The 26,806-nt window shown below is 36.1% G+C and overlaps 1 protein-coding gene across 5 annotated transcripts in view; it reads left to right on the top strand.

The window, feature by feature from the left end:
• Positions 1–26,806, top strand: part of LOC145672908 (uncharacterized) — a 196,141-nt gene that overhangs the window by 140,885 nt on the left and 28,450 nt on the right. For 4 of the 5 annotated variants that reach the window (XM_081742138.1, XM_081742121.1, XM_081742114.1 and 1 more), the window contains 3 exons: positions 8,249–8,512; positions 12,906–13,670; positions 17,066–17,161. In XM_081742138.1, the coding sequence (XP_081598264.1) occupies positions 8,249–8,512; positions 12,906–13,670; positions 17,066–17,161 (1,125 nt within the window). The remainder of the gene's footprint in view (positions 1–8,248; positions 8,513–12,905; positions 13,671–17,065; positions 17,162–26,806) is intronic. The other variant, XM_081742131.1, reaches the window with a different exon arrangement.

Raw genomic sequence — 26,806 nt, 5'->3', positions numbered from 1 at the left:
AGTTACCTAACAAGGTTCTATTCACAAAATTACAGGTAGGCGGCCACCAGGACCAAGGATCTGATAGCAGGACGAAATACAAACTGAGTGTAGTGATGGGTAAATTCCCGGGAAGATATTTTTCGGGAATATTCCCTGGGAAGATTCCCCAAAATGGGAATTTTCCGGGAATTTATGTACAATCACAAAGAAAATTGCATTCTATTACTATATTCCAATTTCAAAGTTAAATTCGTTTCTATATATCATTACTGTTGTCCCCAGAGGAGTCTTTAAAATGTATATTATGAACGGTATTATGTTATTTTATTAATATTTTATTATATTTAGAGAATACGCATAAATGTATATTTATTTACAATATGTTTTATATACAAGTAAATATGTGAAAAAAAATGGTATAGTAAGTCCACATACTTTGAAACCGCTAAACAGTTTATATGTAAGTGGATTTTCTAAACTTGACTCTACTATTGACATTATAAACATATTAATTTTTTAAATGTTATAAACAAATTAGGTTGGGTAATTGCCAGAAGACACATGTCTCACAATTTTATAAAAAATTGTGCATAAATATTTATGTTCACAATATTTGCAAGATACTTACTTATCTTTAAAATTTTGCACGTAACATTGCCACACATGACTTTTCTTCCTACCCATTTCTCGAAATTATCCGTTAATTCAGAAGTCCGAGTACCTCTTCAGAAATTCGAATCAGAGAGAGGAGACAGACCGACGTCTATTACTAACGGTGGTTCGGGGTTTATTACTAGTACTTCATATCTATTCTACATAATTAATACATTACTTTACAACATGGTTCCTTTTCACCATTTGTAAATTAGTACTTTGCTACTTTTTAGTGCAAATGGAAATAGAACTCATATTATTAGTTATATGAAGTACAGTCAACGAATTTTAAATTTTTAACCTCCAAATTATTTAAAACCTAGAATTAAATCATAATAAATGAAAATAAAGTGATTAGTCGTATGGTTCTTATAATTTGGAAGATAAAAGTAAAGAAATGGAAATAAATTCCTTCCCGGGAATTTATATGCCTGGGGAAAAAACCCGGGAATATTCCCATTTTTTATTTTCCTTCCCACCGGGAATTCCCACCACTGCCCATCATTAACTGAGTGTTTACCAATTATGTTATACATAGAGGTACGAGTTTTTCGCAATGCGCGATAAAACGAAATGCGTCAGAATTAAGTAGTTTTCAGTTTCTTAACGTTTTATATTATTTTATGTGCATTTTCATTGGTTTCCGTTGCGCGATAAAACGCGAAATTTCTGATAATATGCGATCTAACGCGAAATTTTAAAAATACGTTTTCATTAATTTAGAAACGCCAGTTTTCCGCTGACGGAACGGTAGAACGTGGCATGAACGGTGCATTTTGGGTGATTTGGACACGGCTATAGAGAACACGTTGCGCATTAGCTTTCACCATCGCAGCTGGATGGGGAGGAGCCGTTTTAATTTGCTAGCCAGAGAGCCCCTTCGTGGGGAAAAAAAGTGACAGTAATGTGCGATGAGACCACTGACTGCTGTCCTTGAAGTTTGAGCCCGTACAATAGAGGGAACATTGGACAGGGCTCCTACTGGTCAGGGAAGTCAGGGAAAATGGTGCAGTTCAGGGAAATTTTATAAAATATATTTTTTTCTAACAGCAATTGTACACCAATTTCAGCTTAGCCTACCATTAATGATCACAGTATGGAACGTTGCTCAGATTTTTATGGGTGGTGAGTGGAATGTACGTATGAGCAATTGATTATTATTTGTCTCTATAGAATAGATGTTCTTATATATAAATATTCACCGTTATTCCTTACTTATATGTCAACGTCATCCGACACTCATGAAAGTTAGGGAATTTCCTGCTAAAGGAAAGGCCAGGGAAATAGATTTCTCCAGATTAGTAGAAATCCTGTTGGACCAAGAGTGTTTTTTGCTTATTGTTACTTTTCTATGTGCAGTTAATGCAATCACATGTTTTCAAGTGATAGTAGACACACTGCACCACTACAACATTGAGTATGAGAATATTCTTAGTTTTATCTCGGACAGTGTACGTTAAATGTGCAAGTGCTTCGACACGTTGTCTGTGATAATTGGCACGCATATGGTTCATGTGCAGTATAGTGTTGGTCACACAAAGTGAGCTTGATTGGAGATATCTGGCAGAACACTTGAAAGAACTTAATAATTTTGTGTGCAAAGTGAAAAATGCATTTTTAAACGCAAGAAAACTCAAAAGCAAGTACCAGAGTTTTTTAAAGAGAAGTATCCTGATCTTGAACCCAAGTTGTTTCCCGAGCCTGTTCTGACTAGGTGGAGTAGTTGGTTCCATACTGTTGCGTATTTAGACAAATACTTAGAACCACTAGATCAATTTCTTTCAAAATGCGACGATGTAAATTCTCAAGCTAAAACGCTCAAAAGTTATTTGAAAGACAAGAAGCTAATTTTGAAGGCTCAGGTAAGTTTTGTTCGTGATAATTGTGGTAACCTTGTCGATTTTATAACTTTCACTGAGACCGACGAATCTCCTACAGCACATCTGTTGAGTACTCATCTTGGACGGACTCAGTGCTCAATTGGACGGTTTTCTGCAGGGCCTCTGGTGAAAAAACTAATGCATACACTTACGTTTGTTACCAAGTGAAAAGAGGGTTAGTGGTGAATGCGACTTTAAAAAATGTGCAGAAAGATCATTCTTGAAGCTTTCTTCCCAAAGAAAAGACTCCCAAACTATAAAAATATATGATGCTTTGGGAAAGCTGTTTGATCCTTCTGTAATTGCATGCAGTAGTGAACCAGACATTGTTAAGAAAGTTTTTTTTTAAAGCTTTGCCTTCTTTTAAAAAATGCAAGCATCTGATTAGGAGTTTTACAGAGTGGTCTATGAACTCTTGACAAGTGATTCGTCTGGAAAGTGCAGTGTAGTGAATGTTTTGAATGGACAAAAGTTCCGAAGTGATGATTGTTTGAAGTTTGTTGTAAATACACTTACATATGTGTGGTTTCCAACAAGCAATGCCAATTGTGAGAGGTTTTCTTCCAAGTATGCTTATGTTTAATGCTTAAATGTAACTTTTGCCTATGTGTTTTCAGAAGACAGCAAAACTTTCCTACTCATAATAAGTTTACTGATTTTTCTTCAGTTTGGTTAAAAAAGTATAATTTTCTTGAGTGAAATTTACAATGTCAAGTGAAATATTCAGTATATTTTGTTTTTAGGTAATTAATGGTTTATTTCTGTAGTGATCTATGAATAAAAGGAACAATTGTAAAAAAAAGTAAGGGAATATCTTTTCCACAAAAGCTACAAAATGCGAAACTTTGTTTGGAAAATACGACAAAACGCAAAATATGATAAACGAAACGCGAAATTTTCAAATTCTTAGTGCGAAAAACTCATGCCCCTAGTTATACATCACGCTATAAGAAAATCACAACTGTAAATGATTTTAGCCATGGTCTTGCAACGTTTCCCTTGAGGATTTGCATGATCTATTGTTCAACATTTTTATGGATTTATCGTTTTAGCAGTGAAGAAGGAAGTACTCTGCAAACCAGTAGTTGTTCTAAAGTCATTAATTGAGAACTATCATAAATTTCTAAGCGAATATCCTGTAACTATAAAATACTCCTTTTCTGAGAAATGTTAAATACATTCATCACTGAAGTGTGGATCGGTATGCACTAAAATTTGCCTGAATATGTATATAAATATGCACGAGAAGCTGTAGGAGGTGCACTTAAAATTGTAAAATATGCATATAAACTAACCAAATAAATAACGAAATGCACCCTTATTTCGGTTTCAAATATGTTGTACACAATATATTTTACTTGTGCACATACGAACGTGTGCGATTGCAATAACTTAACAACCGTATTTTATGATTTTTAATGTTTTGTGAGGAAAATGTTTACGTTTGTCTGAAAGTATATTTTTGTACGTAAAAAATGATCGTTTAGTGTCTCAAGTGCTAGCAAGAAGAAATTTTGGAGATGCTATTTCACCTGCAGAGTGCTCTTTAAAAACTGAAGCTGATATATTACTAAGCACTGCATTTATATTCCGTAAGAATTTTAGTTTTGGGTTTCTTGTTATTACTGAACTTTATTTAATGAATATAAGCTTAACTAGGATCCAAGAATCGCCGCATTATTGTTTTCAGTATTGCCAGTTGGGACATCACACTTAAAGAAAATTCGATTACGTCAAGAGGCTATAATTAAATGGTGAAGCACTAATCGATAATGAGCTTTGGTGTGTTTATTATTCATGTTATAGTGAACAACCTCTCAAAATTTCAGATTTTCAAAAATAGGCTTTTCGAGAAAATGGTGCTCAAAAATGATGCTTACAAAATTTGTTGTAGAAAGGTGTTAGAGGTCGCCTGAGTTAAAGTAGAGGTTCCCATATACCGGCGCACTAGTGTTCACATGCTGATATGTTTTAATTTATTTTTATAATATATCGCATTGGATTGGATATCTATGAAACAATCAAGGAAATGCGACAATACAAAGTTACATATCGCTTTAGAAGAAATTCAAGTGTTTTATGAGTGAAAATTGCGTGATAATACCATTATAATTACCGTAATGTGTGGATAAAGACAAACCTCTTACACAGCCAAAATAAATCTGCCATTCAAAACATATTAATTACCATCTGTCATTAATTATTTGTTTGGATCCCTTGAAGTCAGGGTTTGAAAAAACCCGGGTATTTTTGAAAAAAACCAACCCACCTGGGCCCATGTGGGTTTTTTCGGGTATTTTCGGGTTTAATTGGGTTTTATCGGGTTTAATTGGGTTTTTTCGAAATATTTCAATGTCTTTGGGGTAAAAGTGTTAAAATATGATTTACATTTCAAGATTGTCATTGTCACAACTTGCAACATTTTTCTATTCTCTGCTGTTTTGAAAAAATGGGCGCCATTTTGAAATTTTTTATTGGATAGCCGAAAAAATCTATACAGTAAATTTAGAATGTCTTGTGCTTCTACCCTCAAAATTTGAACTGAAAAAGTACGAAAATTCTATCCTGTAGCATGGATACACGCTATTTTGAATAATGGCAGTCATTTTGAAATTTTATGCCGCCAAAATATATACAGCTAACTTAGTCTCTCGAGCTTTTACTCTGAAAATTTCAACTTGGAAGACCGAAAACTGCCCTTTGTAGCGTGGATATCCGCTATTTTTTTAAAGAGCCATTTTGTAATTTTACGTTCGTATGCCGCCAAAATCTATGCAGAAAATTTAGTGTCTCCAGTTTGTATCCTGAAAATTGAAAAGACCGAAAGCTGAACACTGTGTAGTACAGGCAGACAAACGTAGATCATCCCAGGAGCCTGAGTGACGTTCGGCAAATATGAATACCAAATAGCTATATTATTTTGAAACAAAGACATAATTAATCAAAATGTCTTATATGAAATAAATATTTTTCAACGTAAAATAGGGCCTAAATGGTTTTATTGTTGAAGTTCACTTTCGATGCTTTGTGCGTTCAACGGAATTTATAGCTACGGGAATTTCCCGAGCATGTGTTGCAAGACGGTTCTTTTCTAGTATTTGCCAACTATGGAAAGTAGAATCACCGCACCCCCGCAAAATTCCCTATGATATAGGTCTAAGTGTAACGTATCTCTGTTCGGACCCCCTCCCCCATGGGAAGGAAAATACTATCGTGAACAAAAGTGCATTAGGAGCACCTGTATTCTGCATATCCTTAGTACATTCAATAATAAGCTTAATGCTATAAATTAGGAATGGCCGAAATTTTCCGGATTCCGGAAATTTCACTTTCCGGATTTCAGAAAATTCCAGAATTCAGAAATTTTTCCGAATTCCAGAATTGGCCATCCTTACTATAAATGAGAAACTGAAATCGGTATTGATCCTTTTTTTTTTTTTTGTATTTATCACCACTTCTTTAAAATTATCGAAACAAATGAATAAATTAATCTTTACGTGACAATTTTGGATTTGGAAAATTAAATTTATTCTTTAAATTTACACATCAACTACAGGAAATTGCTTTAAGAAGTCTTTTTTTTTTTTTTCTATTCTTTTCCGAAAATTAATTTAAAACAATTAACAAAGATAGGCCTATAATTCATAATTTATAAAGTAAATGTTTCAAAATGTAATAAACGAAATTAAATATCTTCCAGTGTAAAATAAATAGCTTTATTGTTGAAGTATTCACTTCCGATGCTTTGCGCATTCCATTGCGGAAATTTCTCGAACACTTCTTTCACGACAGGTTTTCCCTGAAAATGCAGCCTGCTTTACTGTACATCGAAACTTCAATTAATACTGAAGTTTGAATTCAGCGCTTGAAATAGTAAGAGTTACGTAATCTTGGGAGCTCCGAGCATTAAGCTTCTTAATTTTAACAAGAATTTTTACGCTATTGCTGGTTACTTGAAGAATAGCAACAAATGACTGTTGTTGGAAAACCAAATTTTACTGAATACTTTTGTTACCACCAAAGGTAAGAAATAATACTAATAGTTTTACTAATGTATTTAACATATTTACTGTTAGTACTGGCACGTATGACCTTAAACCCGTCAACGTATGAGGGATAACGTCTCTCGGCGGCGCCGACTCAGCAAGCACACTATTGACAGAAAGTATTTTTCTAAAATATAGAATTGCTTATTTTACTTCAAATAGACTATAAGCATAATCCACACATTAATTTGTTCTATAATTATCTCAAGCTAAGGGAAGTTTTTTTTTATTCATCCATTCAGTTTATTCAGAACTTTATATAGGTCTTATGTTGAATGTTGTTGTCTACCTTAAAATGAGAGCATCTAATTCGCCCAAAGAAAAGTTCAAAATCTCATAAAAATAACTTTCAATGTGATCACCTTAGTTGTACCAATAATATACTAACAAGAAGGCTCAAAAACCCAGGTGGGTTTTAAGGCGGGTTTTTTCAGGTGGGTCCAACCCGAAAAAACCCGCTGGGTTTTTTCGGGCTGGGCCCACTTGGGCAAACCGTGCTTGAAGTGTGCAGACAAAATACCTAGAAAGTACAGCGAAGAAATTTCCAATCCTCTACATTAAAAATAATTTAAAGTAAACTAAAATAGAAGTACTATAAAATGAAAATATTTTGCCGTAGAGATGCATATTCTTTTCATATTCGGATCAATTTGTGTTGGCAATACTTCATCCGCTAAATCTTCTGTGGTCGTCTAGGCCTACAGCATCTTATGGCAGATGAATGCGAAATTCCTATATCTTATACTTCTTTCTTCTTTGTCAAAATATCTAGAATCCAATACCAAAATCGTGAAAACTTTTAGATTATTTATTCAGCCTCCACTACTACAATGTGCTTGCCATTTAATGTCTTGGGGCCGCGGTGGCTCAGTGGTAGAGCGTTCACCTCTGGTGCTTGGGGTCCCGGGTTCAAACCCTGCTCCCGCCAAGTGAACTTTGTGGTGGACAAACACCGTGTGCGTGGGTTTTCTCGGGGTTCTCCCGTTTCCTCCCACTTTCTTCATTCCACCATTCATCTCTCATCATCACCGTCTCCTTTAGCCTAACCGGCATAACCGTGGAACGTAAAACTCCAAGATTTCATTTCATTTTCATTTTCATTTAATGTCTTATTGCCAATTCATTGTTACCAGGTATCGACTTTCAGTCATTCGTTCACAATGACTATACTTTGGTGTAATTATTGACACTGATATGTCTTAGAAAGTCTAAAATAACGTAAGTTGTAGTTTAATAACATGTACAAATGAGTGCAGTAGATATTATATGAAATTGTAGTAGTGGAGGCTGAACAAATAATTGAAGTGTTTTTACTATTTTGTTGTTGGATTTCGGGTATTTTAACAAAGAAGGAAAAATACAAGATGCAAGAATTTTCATACTTATCTGCCATAAGAAGCTATAAACCTAGAAAAAGTCCGCAGAATATTTAGCGGTTGAAGTAGAAGCGATTGAAGCGATTATAAATTGATCCCCCAACTCTAAGGTGAAATAATTTCATTTTATACTATTACAAGTTGCGTAAAAAGTAAAACTATTAACGTTTTGAAACAAACGTAGTTTTGCGCTTAGATGTTAAGTTCAAAAGAAATTTAACCCTTACCCTTTGTTAAATGGTATGTAGTTGAGTAGTAATGAAGATAGATCATTTGCTACTAATATAATTTTTTTCCTTCGATGTTTCAGGTGATGCAATTACAAGGTGATCTACAAGAAGAAACTGCCAAGAACGAACGCCTTGATTTGGAGTTGAAGGAGTGCCAAGAAGAATTAGAGAAAGGACGGGCCAAGAATACAGAATTGTTGTCTCAATTAACTCATCGTGATCAGAAGTTGGAGGAAATGGCTCATTCGATTGAGGAAAGAGATCAAAACTTGGATGAGTGCAATGGGCGAATTCGTATTTTGGAAGAAGCCCTGAACGCTAAAGAGCCAGAAATACAAATTAAGGTTATTATTCTTTTTTCTTTCTTTCTTTCCTGTACGTTTAAACACCTTTTCCCGAACACTACTCTTCCCGCTGGTTTAGTGGTTAGCGTATGCGACTTTGGTGCACGTAGTTCCGAGTTCGATTCCCGGTGGAAGAGCACAAAATTTAATTTCATAATCATTCTTTTTCATTAATCACCGGTTTCCTTCAGCCTAAAGCGCATAAGCATGGAACGTTAAACAAACAAATAGACAATTATTTTCCTTTTCCCGAACAGTGCGATCTTGGTATTCCGTTTTGATGCTATCATCTGCCTTGCAGCTAAGGATGTGATGATAGAATTTAATCACAGTGGTTATGAAATACCTCTGAAGCCCTCTGACAGTTTCCCAATCGCATTCACTCTATATCTCAAGAGAACTCCACCCGATGATTTCCACACTAAAATTTAATTTTACTGAGTCAACCATCATACAGTTGAGAAGCCATTCAAATCCCATCGTGCATTTTTCTCTAAAAGCTCTAAATTCTATCTTCTACTTAAAATCCATAAATTGAATAAGGAATGCTCATTGGTATTTTGCTGGTAACCTCATTGAACGCAATTTTGCTTTTCTTGGCTGCCATTTTCAAACGTCCAGACCCTTTCATAATACTTTAAACACAGAAACGTCTTCTTACGTATAAACTCAAAGTGTACTCACTTTGCTCCTCCAAATTATCAATTTAAAAAAAAAAATAATAATAAATAATTAAATGAAACTTCGAATTTTCGTTGACAGCCGCCAGTTTTGTCAATGCTTAAGAAAGAATAGGTATTTTGTAGTGATAGAATGTATTTGAACTAAATTTTCACAAAAATAAGTAAAAGCATGTTGCTTTTCCACAGAATATGGTGCATTAGATCAGATACGAGCAACAAAATCGTTATTATTGAAAAGTCATCATCCTACTCAAAAATAGGAATAAAATTACAAAACAGGAGACATGTTCATAACCTTTATCCTGCATAATTAGAACAGCCAATACAACTATTGAAAATTCCTGGATTTTGGACGATAGAGCTTGAAAAAAAGAAAATTTAAAAATGACTGCACCTTCACATCCGATAATGTACCGACGACCTAAAATATTATACATAAAAAAAAACATATTGCGAAGAGATCATCTATCTTACACTCTGTTTCAAAAAGAATATACGTATTTCGAATGTATATATTTATTAAACTTTGAGACATACGAATATGAAGTTTTACACACATTTACGAACCTCTCAAGTTCAAATTACAATTCAAAGTCCAAATTACAGATGTCCAATATGTCCTCTGTTAGCGACACGAACAATGTCACATCGATACTCAAATTCTTCCCATACTCGGGCAAGCATGTCCTGCGTCACTGATGTTATGGCAGTACGGATCCTGTTCTTCAACTCTTCCAGGTTCTGTGGGAGTGGTGGTACATAAACGTTGTCTTTAACGAAACCCCACAGGAAGAAGTCACAGGGTCACAAATCCGGTGACCGTGGAGGCCAGCTGAGACATGCTAAGTCGCCAACTCCTTGACGACCAATCCAACGGTTCGGCAAAGTTTCGATATTCACTCAGGCGACTCCAATGAGGGGGTGCCCCGTCTTGTTGAAAAATGAAGTTGTCTTCGTGCAGCCTCGGAAACAACCAGTTTTGTAACATAGCGAGATACTGCTAACTGTTAACCGTGTTTCCATTAAAGAAAAATGGGCCGTAAACAGATGATCGGGATATCGCACAAAATACATTGACTTTGGGCGAATCTCGTACATGTTCAATGACTGCATGTGGGTTCTGTAGGCCCCAAATTCGAACATTTTGTTTGTTTACTTGACCACTAACACGGAAAGTCGCTTTATCACTGAACACGATGTGTTGTGCAAAAGTGTTATTATTGTCAATAGCATCCAGAATCTCGTTACAGAATGCCACACGTTTACGTTTGTCATCAGGACGCAAAGCTTGTAACAGCTGTAACTTGTACGGCTTCATAACCAACCGACGTCTCAAAACACGCCAAATTGTTGTTGTCGGCACTTGTAACTCCCGACTGGCACGACGAATTGATTTTGAAAGACTACGTTGGAAAGCAATTTGAATTCGTGCAACATTTTCTTCAGGAACACGAGGGCGGCCAGGACTCTTTCCTTTATATACACATCCTGTATCTACAAACTGTCGATAGCATCTGCGAATGTTCCACCCATTCGGAGGATCAATTTGGTACTTCAACCTGAAACATCTTTGCACTTCGCAAACTCGAGAACACAATATGATTTCTGCTGCGGAGTAGCTATTTTAAACATATGACGGTTACCTAACAAAACAGGAGACAACTGATATCTAGCGGCTATTAATATAAACTAGACTATGTATTCGTTTCTCCAATAGCCCAGCCGAGGCGCAGCGATCGATAGTTTGGACAAAATAATTCTTCGTAATGCGTATATTCTTTTTAAAACAGGGTGTATTTCTTTCAAACTATTTTGTTCGATATATAACAATTCACGGAAGCTTTACGAGGCCGCATTGCTCGTAAATGCGACTAACAGCAATCCTTATTCGCATTATTGTAAGAAAAGATTCATACGCGTTTCTTTCCTCGAAGGTAGTGAAAAGTTCACGTGAACAGTTTTCGCAGAGATGTAAAATACTAATTAATTACAAAAGCAAATAAAATTCAGAAATGACATTTTAACTTATGGCAGAAGTGACAGAAACTTTAATCTACGAAAGGAATTGGTATCTTTACAGCAATCAAAGTTTATAGGATACTTTGCGCCAAGGTACACATAAAGCTTTACATCAAATTAATACTGAAGCGCAACTCTCAGTATTAATTTAGCAACTCTGATATCAGTACATAGAACATGATGCCATGTTAGTTTCAACAATAATTGCAGTTTGTAATTAGAAGCTTGTAACCTTTATAACTTTTTAGTTCTTTGGAATTTACAGTGTTGCAGTGGAACCAATACTTCGTATTCTATAAGATGTTCGTAAAAGTAGAATCGATGGGTTTACAAGGGTGGAAACATGTTAAAAATGTAGGAGAACGAAACACCTACGTGGGTTATAAATGAGGCACTGGCAACATAGTGACATAGGTTATTGAACGGACATTGACACCCACATACGCTGTTTTTCAAATCCATGATAGTCGTCCTCTTCTTCTGGTGAAGTTGTTTCTGTTGACCTCGGAGATGGAATGCCCTACAGCACTTAGCAACGACTGGATATCTGGAAACTGTGGAAACAGGTCGAAATCGCAGGAGTTCCAAGGCCACCTGCTCAACAATTGGCTCACTGTACTTGTCACGGGACAATGAGTGGTACAGTTTCTCGTTCAGAATAACAACGAGCCACATAGTTTGATGAAAAACTCAACTTCTACAGATACCTCCCTGACAGTTCAGTGATGATCAATTTTAAAGAAAACTCTCATTAATTCAAACTGCTCCTCCGTAACAGACGGACGACCGCTATGAGTCCAATCTGCTGACTTTTCCCAGCCTGAACGAAATGCCTTGACTCATTGTGTAGTCTTCCGATGCGGTAGCACATTTTTGTTACGCTCTTCCTGCAACCATTCATAACACTTATATGCAGTTTGATTACGGACCACTTGCATTTTTGTCCCAGGAACAGTTTAAATTTCGTAAACATAGTTTTGAGAACCTTACACAACACTGGTCATTTCAACCACGTACAGTACCACATCTGCATGCTTTCTCAATTGTTTTAGGTGTTGTTCATCTCGACACTAGTTCGAAGTGCATTTTCCAGACCTTACGTACAATTATGAGTATACTCTTTTCCCAACAGTACTTTATTTAAAACCCACATATAAGCACAAGATTTATGGATTCGACAAAGACTGCAGTAGTTGTTGATACAGTTATCTAGAAACTTAAAAATAGGACACAGCAGCTGAGTGAAACCTAATTTATTGTAACATACATTTTTGATGGTATAGGATTATACAATGACGTCAGCTGAAAATAAAAATCATATGTGCTTTAATAGTGTCAGTTTAGATAATGAAAGTTCAGTATTAGTTATAGATTTCTTTAACTAACTGAAACGAAAATGTTTTCATAAACATGATTCAGAAATGACTTCATTCAGAATAAGAAATGTAGAAAATTTTAGTGAAAATTTTCTAAAAGTTATTACTTGAGAACCGTTGGGTGAACTAACAACAGAGAAATCACATTTTTTGTATCTGTACAATCAAAATTTTCAGAAATAATCGATCGTGTTCTTTAGTACACGAAGTGTCAAAAATGACTTGGTTATTATTTTGATTCTATATTGTGTTGGACAAATTTCCGGTGACCAAGGTAAATTTTAATTCTAAATTCATATACTGATTCCTTTTCAGGTACAAGAACTGTCAGAACGAGATCGCATTATTCAGGAAAAAGACAACCAGATTGAGATGCAGAATAAAATTCTCGTGGAGATACAGATCACATTAGATGAAAAGCAGAAACAGATAGAGGCATTGCGGTCATCTCTTGCAGCTCGCGATCACAAGATTAATGATCTGGAAAATAAACTAGCTAAAGCCGAAGCTAACGCTAAGAATTTAGAGGCATGTTTGGAAGCTAGCAAAGAAGAAGTTGTACGACTACGGGAAGAGACGGATAGACTACGATCAACACAGCGACGCATCCGCAGTCGGGAGCTTGGTGACTTAAATCTGGACATTCCACATCGTCGAACGCACCAAAGAGAGGGTACGACATCTACCCAGGAAAAGAAGTCTAAAGATGAAATAGTGTTGAAATCAGAACTGAGGGAGAAACTTGAACAGTTAGAGGCATTACAAGAAAGAGCCAAGGATAACGAATTGAAATTAAAAGATCTTCAACAGAACTTAATGGAGAAAGACGGACGGATAAAGCATGTGGAAGATAAGTACACCAAAGCGTGCAAAGCAATTCAAGGGTTTACAGTGAAAATGTCGGAATTGACTAAAGAAAACGAGCAGTTGAAGGGCGAAATGAAGAAGAAAGAAAGGAAGATACGTGATCTGACGAGTGAGTTGAGTGAAGTGAAAGATATGTTTAACAAGGCGAAATGGGAAGCTAAGCAAGCTGGTGGTTTTGATGACGTAAAAGATATGATTGAAGATGAAAATGAGGTATGTGCATGAAGAATTTGTAGTGTGTTTCATCGATAAATTCTTGCAAGAAGTATTAACTTCTAGAATACCAGTGCTGCTTGATATTACATTGCATGTGCTTTATTTTTATTTACTTTAGGGTTTTGTGAATCATAAATGTGCAGTAGAACTATCTTAACCAGTTGAATATGCATGCGTGCTTCCTTGGGAAGAAGTTGTACTCGTATTTATTGCTTCTGCTTGAAATTACTTCTGCTTGCATGCTTAAATTTGTAAGGTAAGAATATTTGTTTTACTATTTATTACATATTTTTAATTAACAAATACTTGAATATACACATATACTTATTAGTGAATAGAACCGAACGGAGCAGTGGAAGCAAAATGCCGCGAGTACTTGAATTTATATTAGTCTGTTTCTTTCTCGATAAACTTGTCTGTCTAAATGAGCATAAGGATTGTTAGGGCCTTCTATTTCAAGTATATCCCTGCTGGCGCTGCTGTCGATGTGTGTTTTCCCATATCTCTTTCGAAAGAGGAGGGACAAGTTGCTTTGACCGAGATCTTTCAATAGTTGAATGTGGACAGGGTTGTCACATTGACGGGCTTCGCTGTACACTGTCTCGTTAGCCATTCTAAGTAGCGCACGATATTCACTCGTCAGGACCAAACGACTGAATGACAGATTGGCAACACAGCCGAGGTCATTCACTTCGTTTCCCATAGCAAAGGGAAGGTTTCCTCCTCAAGAGGGAGGAGGGGCTTGAGCCGAAGTATGTTTCACATATTTTCCGAGGGCACTTGAAATAGAAAGGCTCTACATACCGTAAAATGGAAGTGTGATGGGCTATGATAAAAACATAAAGGTCCAAAGTAAGGTAGTTTTCCTTATTTTTCTTGTTTATTGTAGATTATTCGAATAGGAATGAATACAGAGTAACTATTCATGTTTAGATTCCGTCTTTTCTCACTTATGTAAGGTCGACACGTCTGATGGGTCTTGTCCATAAAACCATGTCCTGTAATTATTCCGCTGTTAAACTTTTTTTTCCCTTCCTAAAGTCATTCTTAACTGTGTCCATGCATTTCTTTCTTGGTTTCCCTCCACCTCTCGTCCCAATCTCTTTCTACTTCTCTATCCGTTCACTTGGAAAAGTTACTTTATTTTGTATGAACCTAGGAAACTGACTCATGTACGTAAAATTATCACAATATATAACGCTGCTGTTATCGACGACTTACGCAGATAATGGCGTAGTAAATTAAACTAAAGTAAAACGTGATTTTCTCGATATTTTATGTCTCGAAGGTTGTTATAAATAAGTGCAAGTAATTATAAATCGTTGTGTAAGTCACTTGTATCCATAGCAAAAAAATCAATTAGTTTGAATGTGTTCGGAAACTTTCCGGATATAGTACAACCCTGAAATAATTAAGGTGTTGGCCAGAAGAAGGGAGTATACACATATAGGCAAAAGAGAAGAATTAAAACATTTTCAGCGTAGAGTTTCAACTAATTCGCAAATGAAATCAGAATTTTATTTATTTGTTTATTTATTTATTTTATTATTTTATTATTATTATTATTATTATTATTTATTTATTTATTTTTATTTATTTATTTATTTATTTATTTATTTATTTATTTTATTTTATTTTATTTTATTATTATTATTTTTTTTTTGCTTTTGATGTCATTCCATGCATATTGAATAACCCGGCCATATAATTATATTTTTAATCGAATAATAAAGAAAGAATGAAAAATAGTTAACTTTTTGCTAATTTTGCACAGCTAACTAAAGTTTTTTTTTTTTAAATTATAAACATCAAACAGAAACACTTCACAATAATTTAAAGTGTTACAGGATACTAAAATGAATGGACAACAGTGAATACAATACTAATATTGAAACAACAGGTATATAAATTAGACCACACTTACCAACATTAAGCATTGCTTTGATCTAGGTGATGTCTAACTTGCATTCTGCAGTCAAAGTAACATTCAGGCACGTATTACGAACGTCAGTTCTGTTCTCGCCTTTGCTACGAGCGGTACCGGGTTCGATTCCCAGTGGGGATACTGGATCGGAAAGGTGTAAAACTTTTTGAGGTGTAACCAGCCATCCTGGGTGAGGTTTTCCCGGGTTTTCCCTCATTCACATCAGGCAAATGCCGGAATGGTACCTAACATACAGGTCCCGCCTCTACCTTTCCCCATTCCCTTGTTCCTTCCCTCCTATTCGGATAGTGTGCTTGCTGTGAGACCTCACCCATGACAGGCTTAGGATGCTAGTAATAGACTGTAGATGCCAATAATGCCCAGAAATATGCATAAATAAATAAACCAACATCAGATCTAAAGTATTGATAAGCATGGCTGGTACAACTAATTCGATAAGTCGTGTGCTGATGAAAATGTATTTGTGTAAATGTTAATGATTTGAAATGTTTGAAGAAAAACAGATACGTAAGACAAGAAGGTCTTCTTCCAGTGAACTGAAAATTACTCAGTGATGATGGCTTTCACTGTTATAGTGCACCTAGTAAGAGTATGTACTATGTCTTCATTAAACACTTTTAGTGGCATATTTATTATAGAGTTATGCATCATTATTGTGAATTGAGCTTAATTAGTAGAAACAACAAGGGGAAAAAACCTGTCACCAATGTATTACTCGGTGGAGACACTAGTAATTACGTCATTGTGATTTCCTTTACGGACGGGCTTAATTGCTTCAGTTTTTTAAATTTTTAACCTTAAAGTCCTTATATTTGCAAACATTGTTGCAAAAATATAAATTAAACCGTGGGAGACAATCGATGATGTGTGAGCTAGACGAATAAAACGAAGCCTTTGACGCGATGTTACTGTGTGATAAAGGGCTATGGTTAAGCAGACGCGAGTGAATGGGGAATCACTTCTTTCTGTATAAATTGACGTGGATGTGTACAGAGACGTGGTAACACCGCAGTCCTCTCATTTGCTAACAGCGTTGAAAAAAAAAAAAAAAAAAAACTCGGAGCGCCGCCTTCAAACGCCATAAACCTGTCCCTTTGTATAGTTCGCATAATGTAATTATATTTGTTTATTGCGAAGAAATGTGTGTAATAGAAACTAAAATCATACTTTTACGATATAGAATAAATTACTAATATAATATTGATGTGGTTGGTGTAATATGCATAAAATATACAACTTCTAACTCAGAGTTTTCAGTTTTCAACAACGAACATAAGGACTGAGTAAATTTTAAGTATGCACAATTTAGTTGCTGAATAACAAATAAATTTGAAATAGTAAAAAGATAAAACAGTGTTAAACTAAAGTGAAGACTTGAATGTTTTCCAGTCAGTGTTGTAACATTGTACATACCTAAGTGTTTGAAACCATGTAAATATATTTTCAGCGTCTGTGGGCACAAGTTGAAGACAAGAACAAAAAGTTAGCACAGTTAACAGAGGAACGGGATGCATTATCAATTGAAATGGAAAAACAGGTTCAGGTTGGTTGAGATTTTATGTTCGATTTAGAAGTAGCGAATACTTATAATTAGTTAATAGTGTAACTACTCGTGCTTTATTGTAAAAATTTAATATAGGATTTGTAGCATAATTAGTTAATAGTGTCAATACTCCTGCTTTATTATAAAAATTTAATATAGAATTTGTAGCGCTCTATGTTTTTCCTTAATTTGCGTGTTTGTGTCAACGTAAAGCAGAAAAGAATTCATCGTTTGTTTGATTCCATAAACAACTCCTTAAAATAGGGAAAACGCTTTGAAGATCAGGATTTTCAATTCGGATGTAAATAAAAGTACTGTACTAGTGACAAGATTAAATTAGAAGTAAAAGTTGAAGATGCAATTGCAAGTTATGCATGACTAGAACATTTACGCATGGCTAGAAAATTATGCATGACGCGTCCGTAGAATTCGAATTGCAGTTTTTTTTTTTTTTTTTTTTAATACTGCATGTAAACTTATTAAAAAGCGCTATGAAATAATAAACAAGATGATGTCACGAAATAATTCGAATCGTGGAAGAATTAATGTGGAAAATGCTTCTTTGTGTCTTGTTTCTGGTTAACTTGAAAGTTATAGCTCGACAGCAGTGATTTGATGTCTAAGGCGTTGAAATTGCAGGAAGTTATAAACTAATGCAATATTGTATTGACATTTACAGGATCGAAAATGAGTCATTTCTAGATATCCTATTTTCCCGTATAATAAACTCTGGACCGTATATTCTAAAAGCATCAAATTAACTGATTTAGTTTTCATCAGTTATAGTAGCCTCACTCTAAAGACAGCCACTTGCTCACAAAGAGAAGCCGCCCCCTGTGTGGATTCTCTTCATACTATCCTGTTTGGTTTTTCTCCCCTTGAAAAGTAACTGACAGGCAATAAACTGAACCCAAATTGTTGCTAAATCCTTGTCAATGATCCTTTTTCTTTGACACAACGTCACCCGCACACATGGAGGTAAGAGAAAGAAGAGAGAGGAAAGGGGGAAAGGGAAAGGAAGGCATTACGTATGGCAACGTTTAGCTTTTTCTTCTTCCAAAGGGACCACCAACTTTATGACGGCTTCTTTGTGCTAAATTCAAAGTCTTCCGACTGGCCATCGTCTGGGCGCGCTTTCTATAAAATACAGTTAATGTTTTCTTCTTCTAATGACAAGTTTAATCTTTATGCTTAATTTCCTTAACTAAAAATATATTTTCCACTAGTTTAGAGGAATACAATTGCCCATGTTCCTAGTGTAAAACTACGTCGTATTGGTATACTAAACGACTTTAAAAATATTATAAGTTTAAATAAGAGTTAGAATATATGTTTTAAATCAATACACGGGTTTTATTCAAAGAAGCCATTGGATTTTTCCCCATAATAATTGATTTGATTTGATTTTTGGGTTTAGCGTATGTTTTAGCAGCGAAAATATATGAGACGTGGACCTACAGTTTAACATGGAATCCAAACCAATGAGCTCCTGCCGTTCCTCGGTTTCCCACGCTGAAGACGCGTACGCTAACCGGTTAGCCACAAGGGAACTCTTTTCCCATAATTAGTATTACTTGCTTTTTATTAGCAGGTGTATAAGCTTAAATCCGTTATTTTGTAGTCAGAAAAACATATGTTTTGTTCCTAAAAAACAAAAAGAAATTTATTGAAATTACTTGCCCTCGCTAGCTACACATTTTGCCCACCTTTAGGGCAATTTGTGGGTAACACGTAAAAAAAAAAAAAAAAAAAAAAAAAAAAAAAAAAAAAAAAAAAAAAAAAAAAAAAATCTTCTCTTTCGAGGCAAAACACTCATCAAGCCATTTACGGACGTCTGCATACAATCGAAGTGCTGCTCAGTGAGGGCGTGCCCGATCGACGCAAACAGATGGTAGTTGGAAGGGACCAGGTGTGGTAAATAAGCGGGATGGATAGCACCTCCCAGTTGAGTGTCTTCAAGTAGTTTTGGACCATTGTTGACGTGTGCGATGAGGCGTTGCCGTGGAGACAAATCAGCTTGTCATGTCTTTGTTGATACTCCTGCCTGTTTTCACACAGAGCACGGTGCAGTTTGATCAGTTGTTGGTGGTAGGGTAGGCATTGACAGTTTCACCAGGTTTCAACAGCTCAAAGTAGACAGTACGCTGCTGATCCCACCGAACATCGTCTTTCGTCCGAAGCGATTTGGTCTCGAGGAAGATGTTGAGGGTTGACCGGGATCAACCCACGATTTCTTGTGTTTAGAATTCCCGATATATATCCAATTTTCATCGCCCGTCACAATTAAATGCAGGAACAACTTTCTTTTTTGTCTGGCGAGCAAGATTTCGCATGTGTTTTGCCGTCTCTCCAGCTGCCGATCGCTCAATTCATGCGGCACCCATTATCAGGTCTTTTGAACCTTTCCCATGCTACGCAGACGAATGGAAGGGGCTGCTTGAGTAATACCCAATTGCTCGACAAGCATTTTTTGCAATTGGTTATCGTACTCGTTCAAAAGAGCCTGCAATTGATGATCCTCAAACTTGGCCGATTTTCACGCTTGTCGCTCAGGGCAAAATTGCCGTCTTTGAACCGACGAAACCAATCTCGACACTTCCTCGAAACCAATCTGTTTCGGATACAGCACTGTCACCATAGGCCTCCACACGCATTCGATGCGATTCAGCAGCCGATTTCTTTAAATGAAAGAAGAAGAGCAGAGCTTCCCGCATATGCTCTTTGTCAGTCACAAAAGTAGACATGCTTACCAACGGAACACTGTTTGTTGTTGTTTGCACTTGCTGACGATGTGCACTGATTCGTATTGCCAGATGTCCAACTCATACAAACAACAGGTATGGCGTGCCCATGGTAGCTTCATCCGCACACGAACGCCATCAATGAGCAAACAGCGGATTTAAACTTATACACTTGGTAATATATGACTCAAAATTTTCTTTTAATTTCTTCAAAGCCGTGTTGAAGTTAATGCTTATTTGAATCACAAATTATCTGGCATTAAAATATCTCCTCTATTCAGTACGACAGTACTAATATTCCACCAGTGAATTTTTTAAAAATAAAATAACTGTGATGCTTCGAATGAGGGATACAGTCTCTAATAGTACTAAAATATTGTAATTAATTAGTTTACAGCATTCAACAGTTGAATAAAATTATTAAGATTAATATATAAAAGTAATGAGAGCTTATATTACATGACAATAAGTTTTGTTTTTTTCCTGTATTTCTTCGACAGTTCTATCTACTTACTGTCTTTGACAACAAAATTGGAACATTCACGAGCTCATTTATTCACTTCTTGCTTTTATCTCTGACTACACTGACAATATTTTAAAGCTAAATTTATGTAAAGATTTAATCGAAAGTATAAAGTTTTTCACATAAAAAAGAAAAAAAAAACATGGAGAATAATTTTCTTGTACATCTAAGCGAACAAACATATCTGTAACATATTATCGAATCCACAACATATACTAAATTGTCTTAAAATTATTTTAAAATTATTTTTAGTTGTTATTGATTGTTTAACACTTCTAAATTGTCTTACAATATCCACGAGGAAAAAATCTATTGGGAATTTAGAAAATACAAATAAAAATAAACTTCGCAGAAACTTTAGAATCTCCTGATTTCAAAGTAAATATAGCATCATCAGAAATCATTATTTGGTAGAATTGTACTGAAATCCAAGTATGTAGCTCATAATTATAATTACTAAAAAATTATGTTAGTAGTACTTATTCTTTTATTTGTGTTTTCTTCCACGTGAGATGTTTAAAGTAAAATGTGTTGCTTTCTCCTGCAGTACCTTCCTAGCCACCATCACCACTACTTTCCCACTCCTTACCTTGGCTATCATATGAGGAAGTGTAAGAAGCTTGTTAGTTCAGAGTACAGCGAGAAAGACAAAAGTTCTTTTTATGTTAAAAAGCAATATTGTAGAAAAGGTATCGTAAAGATTTGCAGATAGGTTAACATAGAGTCCATAGCTTTTTACGATCAAGGTGGATTCATAGGTTACTAACTGAAGTGATTCATTTCATTCCTGGAATTTCATTTTTTGCAATGTGACAATGAGCAGCGGAATAGTACTGCTATGCTGATTGAATTGTCACTAGTAAACTCACTGTTTTAATGTAATACACTAGTAGAAAATGAAAAATGAACATCCAGGTAGAAGTGGCGTAGAAACACCTTATTTACGTGGATAACTGATAGAGAGCTGTACATGTGATGTCCGTGATCAACAGCGCTGTGCTATGGACATAGTGCGAAGCGAGAAAGCTCAGCAGCGTTCAGTGAGTGGCCAAGTGTTTCCAACATTATACTTGCATAAAATAGATTGTAAATGTTGGTTGGTGTAGAAGAACTCAGTTTTGCAATTAACGATATTTAAGCGTGGGGCTGCGGAAGACCAGGAGATGGTTCCGCAGAATTATGCAGCATATTGCACGGGAAGTATCCGCTGTGTATCAATGTTGGCGCCATTAGTCCGATTAAGGCGCGTTCGGACGATAGAGGTTTGCGGATGCACATCTGTACATCTATATTGTATGAGCTGTCATTGTGGATTTGACAGCTACTGGGGACCATTTACATTACGCAACACTGTTTTTGACCAATTTTTACCCTTCATTCTTGTCACACTTCGTAACTCAAGCCCCCCTCCCTCCTTTTTACCTTCGCTTTTTGATTTTTGTTTTTCACTAATTTCGTTTATTTTTGGTTTTTACAATTTAAAAAATAATTATTTTAATGGCAGAACTTTTTATTACAGAATTTTTCTGAATAAATTTGTAGCGTTTTTTTTTTTTTTTTTTTTTTCACCAGCAAATCAATGTATTAGAGAATGGTAGTACTGTAATAATAGTTTAACCCCATAATAATATTTTAATTAACCAGTCTTAATTCTTCGAAATTACATATTGTCCTCTTCCCAAGGAGATCGTACCCATTCTTTTAGGTCACCGATGATTGGCAGGGAGGAAGTGCTGCCGGAAGATATATGTGAAACCGGATCTAAAGAACTAACATCGACCTCTTCTTACGGGATCCAGGATGCTTCTTGTATTTGAAGTTTGCCAGTGTCGACGATGCAAGGAAGTTCTGTTTCTCGTCGACCACATCAACGTGTTTTTTTTCATGTGGAGGGGCAGGGTCATCTCGTTTGTAAACAAGCTTTTCCTTGGCTACCTGCGGGTTATTGCTGCAAACATTAGCCCACACACACCGTAAGTTCTGTTTGCTAAACCAAAATCAAAGAGGATTTCATGTTGAAACTCAGGTTGCCAGGCGAGTCAGTAAATGAAAGAACTTTGTATCAACTTCGTTTGGATCCGCAGTAATTACTCTGCGAAGAGTATGTTTAACCTTTATGAGAAGAGACAAAAACCCACCCGGAAGTAAGTCCTGGATTCCAAATTGCATTGGTTTACAGTAATTTGGGGACGAACATTTCATAACTTGTACGACATATTGGGATTCTCTAACGTGGGTCCACATCAGGTGGTTCTGGATCCTCCTCTGGTTCAACGTACCGTGATACAAGAGAATGTTGGTCTCGAATTCCTTCTGCATGATTCATTTTATACAGCCTATATGTTTGCAATTTCCCAAAACAACAGAAATATTTATGTATAAAAAAGAAAAGAAAACTGAATAATATTATTTGTTTAAAAATTTGCATGTAAATCTGAGAACAAAAATATAAATTACAGAAAAAAAAGAAAACATGTATTACGTAACGGAGGCGTAAACCCCTTGCCGCGTTACGTAATATGTGGACAACTTCCTGGATCACAGATGAAGATCAATGCCTCACCTGGAGTGTCATCTAGGACCATTAGCGACTCTTTACTGGCCTCGAGACTGCGATCACGGATGTTCTTTGCCACATACAGATGCAGCCTGCCCCCAATTGTGTCATGAAAACAAGCATTTGGGAGGGGTAACTGGTTCGTCATTGTGTTTAGTAATGACAGCGATTCTGGCTTGGCGTTAGTAATGGTTGTTTATGGAGTGACACCGTCCAAATAAGCGACACGTTTCACAATGTATATGGTAGACACACGCAGGGCCGATGCCAGCTTTCATGGCCTAGCGTATCCTCTGGAGTTCTAACAGGGAACATTGACCAGCATACCGTACATCCAGATCATCGTCCAAGCCACTCTATTCCTATTTCTGCCTCAACAGAGAAGTGTGCTTTTCCAACAGATTAATGCCCACACACACACCGCTTTACCTGCCCTGGTCTACATAATCACTCAACCCATTGCATATTGAGCGTTGTGGTACTCGAATGGACTGGGTGCCATCTGGTCTCCAATCTCTGTGACCAGACCTTGACTTAAATGCGCACTAGATAAAGAAAAATGGAACGCCATGTCCAAGGATGACACGCTGCACTTCTACGACGATTTATGCAAGACAGCAAATTAGATTGAAGCTGAAGGAAGGTACTCAGCGCACTGATATGGCTTCTTGACATATCCTGTAAATTGTGTCCATAAGTGTAGGACTCTGTATGCATGATGATTTCTGTTTTCATTTTCTACTAGTGTATAAAACTTCACCCTGTGGACGGATTTTGGTCCAGATATTTTTTAAATAAAATTAAATATATCAATGATATATTTACATGGCCTTTAGTTTGAAAGTTGTTCTGAAGGACACTGCAGTAGGAAGCATAACATTTAGGCCATGAGTTACGCTACTTAAAATTTTTCGTATAAGAATGAATGGAAAATCGTTGGAGATTATTTTAAAGTAAGTAGCATGTAATATATATATTTTCAGTTTATTCAATACACGTTGTGCTGCTGTTTTAATTTGTAACTTTGGCTGATATTAACCTTTTGATTGGATTGTGCTCAAAAGGTTCAATGCTTGTTTTCCATTAAATTTCACTTTAGTTGATTTTAACATATTGCTACAGATGAATCTGGGAATGGTTTGAATTACTTGTAAAATTTGCAAGAAACTTGCAATATGTATAAGTTTTATGATACGCGCGTGTTTAAATCTAGAAATGCTATTTGGCCAGTGATGCGAACCCGTGTGGCAGAAGGCGATCCATTGGAAAAACTGGGTAATTCGTGTCATGAGTTTTCTTTAGTTTAGCTGATTATTGTAATACGTATTTGATTTTGTACATTCCCTGCTCTTTTTGCTTGCTTGAATGATGCTCGGTCAATTAGTAGTATCGCTTCACTGGTCAGATGGTAATTAAGCATGACAAAAAAATCTGAACCTAAAGAAAAGTTTGGAACATGGACTTAAGTATGAGAAATATTGTTATTCCTAAAGTTATACCAATACTGTAGCTAATAGAAGTAAAAAAGTGTGCTCATTCTACTCGTTTAACACTGGAAAAAAGAGTAAAACTTTTGTCCTGAGGCAAAAGATGGACTGGAACGCTACGTTTCCACCAGATCCAATGCTGTCGAGTAGAAAAGCGTGTTACACAAACACGAATTGGTGTGCGTTTCCGCGATTTCGTGGTTAGCTTTTATATATTCGTAGTAATATGCATTTTTGTCTCAAATAGAAGATGCATTTAAATTCCCCTCATGTTTTCTTTGCCAGTTGTTTTGTGTTCATGAGATTATAACGAAGATTTAGTGTGACAACTAGTTAAAATCTTTGTTCGTTTGATGTAATTCAAGAAGACGTCTTTTTGCCTTGTTGTAGGGTATAAATCTGAATATGCAGTTTCAGTAAGAAATAGGAACTTTCAACCGACCGAAAAAAAAAAAAGAAAAGAAAAGAGAATATACTTTTTGTGAAATAGGAAAGAAAAATCCTCAAAGAAACGGAAATATTTCTTATAAAAATTACGTACGAGGTATATTTTTTCAACCCCTATGAAGAAAAAAAGTAAGATAACGAAACAGGAATAAGACAAAAAGCCGTTCATTGGATGTCGGCCATCTCCCGCACCAGTACACAGACTGCCATTCAATCATTGTGGAGTAGCGAGCGTCAAAACATGTCGAGTGCAATCGAAGCGTCCGCCAAGTATGAACTACGTGACGTTACTCGATTTCTTCAAGCCTCATATTTCCATTTTCCTAAGACTACTTTTCTCGCAGACTACCTTTCCATTCTTATTTTCTATTGCCATTGTAATAACCCCTTGTTTCTTCCAAAGTTCCATAGATTTCACTTCGTACATTTCCTCGTATTTCCCAAATCCTAATTCTTCTATGTCCTCGAATTTTCTTTTTGTAAAACTCTCCCTTTGCTCTGTTTGTTTCCCTTCGTAACTCGTTATTTAACTTGTATATCTTTCTGCCTTCTTCTGTATCAACCTGTTTCCATGTCTTCCTTTCCGTCATTTTCTGCAACATCTGTTCTGAACCCATGATTTCTTAGCCGTTCTGTGTTCGCGGTAATCTCTTTTTCTGCAGCCTGATATGTGTTAATATGCTCCCGCCATCAGTTACTATCTGCACCTAACGTTTCCTCGTTTGAGTAGTTCTTTTCTTTTCTTCGAATTTTTCAACTAAAAGATTTCTTACTTCCTCGTTTTTCAGCTTTTCAGTATGCATCATCTTGTTGCCTACTTTTCTTCTGCCTACATTTTTCAGTTGAATATCCACTTCGGTCACTGAGTTCCTTCGTGGCTAAGCGGTTAGCGTACGCGCCTTTGGCATGGGAGTCCCGGGTTCGATTCCTGGCGGGAGCTCATGTTCGGATTTCACGTTAATCAGTAGGTCCCGTCTCATATAGCCTCGCTGCTGAAAGGGACGATAAACTCAAAATCAACTCAACTCAACCACTTCGGCCACCACAAGGTTATGATCAGAGAATATGTCATCCTCGGGAAGAGTTTTTGCGTTCTTCAAGCTATTCTGATACCTGTCCTAAATCATAACAAAGTCTATCTGATGTCTTCAGCCGTCTATTGAGGATTTCCAGATATATATATATCTTCTTCTTTTGTGCTGATTAAAACAAGTGTTCCCAATTAACTAGTGAATTCTGTGTACAAAAATTAAATAGTCCCTCTCCCCATTTCATTTTTTCGCCTAAACGATATTTGCCTGCGACACTACCTTTCTGTTTCTCTCCCATAACTGCATTGAAATCTCCCACCACAATTACGTATGCATCCCTCTTTTCTCTATCCGTAATTTCTTCTGTTTTCAAATAATTTTACCTACTTCTTAAGTTATATGCAAAGTCGTCGGTGCGTATGTCTGTACCACTAGATCCTTCTTTTTCCTTTAAGTCTTAACATCATAACTCTACCATCAACAAACTCTACTTTCACTACCTTCTCTTTTAAGCGCTTATCAAGAATTATTCCGACACCATTATGACCGCTCTTTTTATTTGAGTAAAACATATATCCGTCGCTATTCAACACCCCTTACATTCCCATTTAATTTCACATTGCATTGCTAGATCTAGATTATTAACTTCCCTCTCTGCAACATGGTACATACGTTCCATGTCCCTATCCTAAACCTTTTGCTCTTCCTTGTTTTTCTTTCTCTATCTTCTCCACATTGTGACCTTCTCTCCCAATAGTCCTTCCCAAGGACATCCCCCTCCCGGAGATCCGAATGAATAAATATTTTACCTCAGGAACTATATTTTGACCTTCGAAAGATCATCGTACATATGTTTTCT

The sequence above is a fragment of the Thermobia domestica genome, chromosome 2, assembly GCF_964235325.1.
Source record: "Thermobia domestica chromosome 2, izTheDome1.hap1.1, whole genome shotgun sequence".
Taxonomy (NCBI): Eukaryota; Metazoa; Arthropoda; class Insecta; order Zygentoma; family Lepismatidae; genus Thermobia; species Thermobia domestica.
This window is presented reverse-complemented; position numbering and strand designations above follow the sequence as displayed.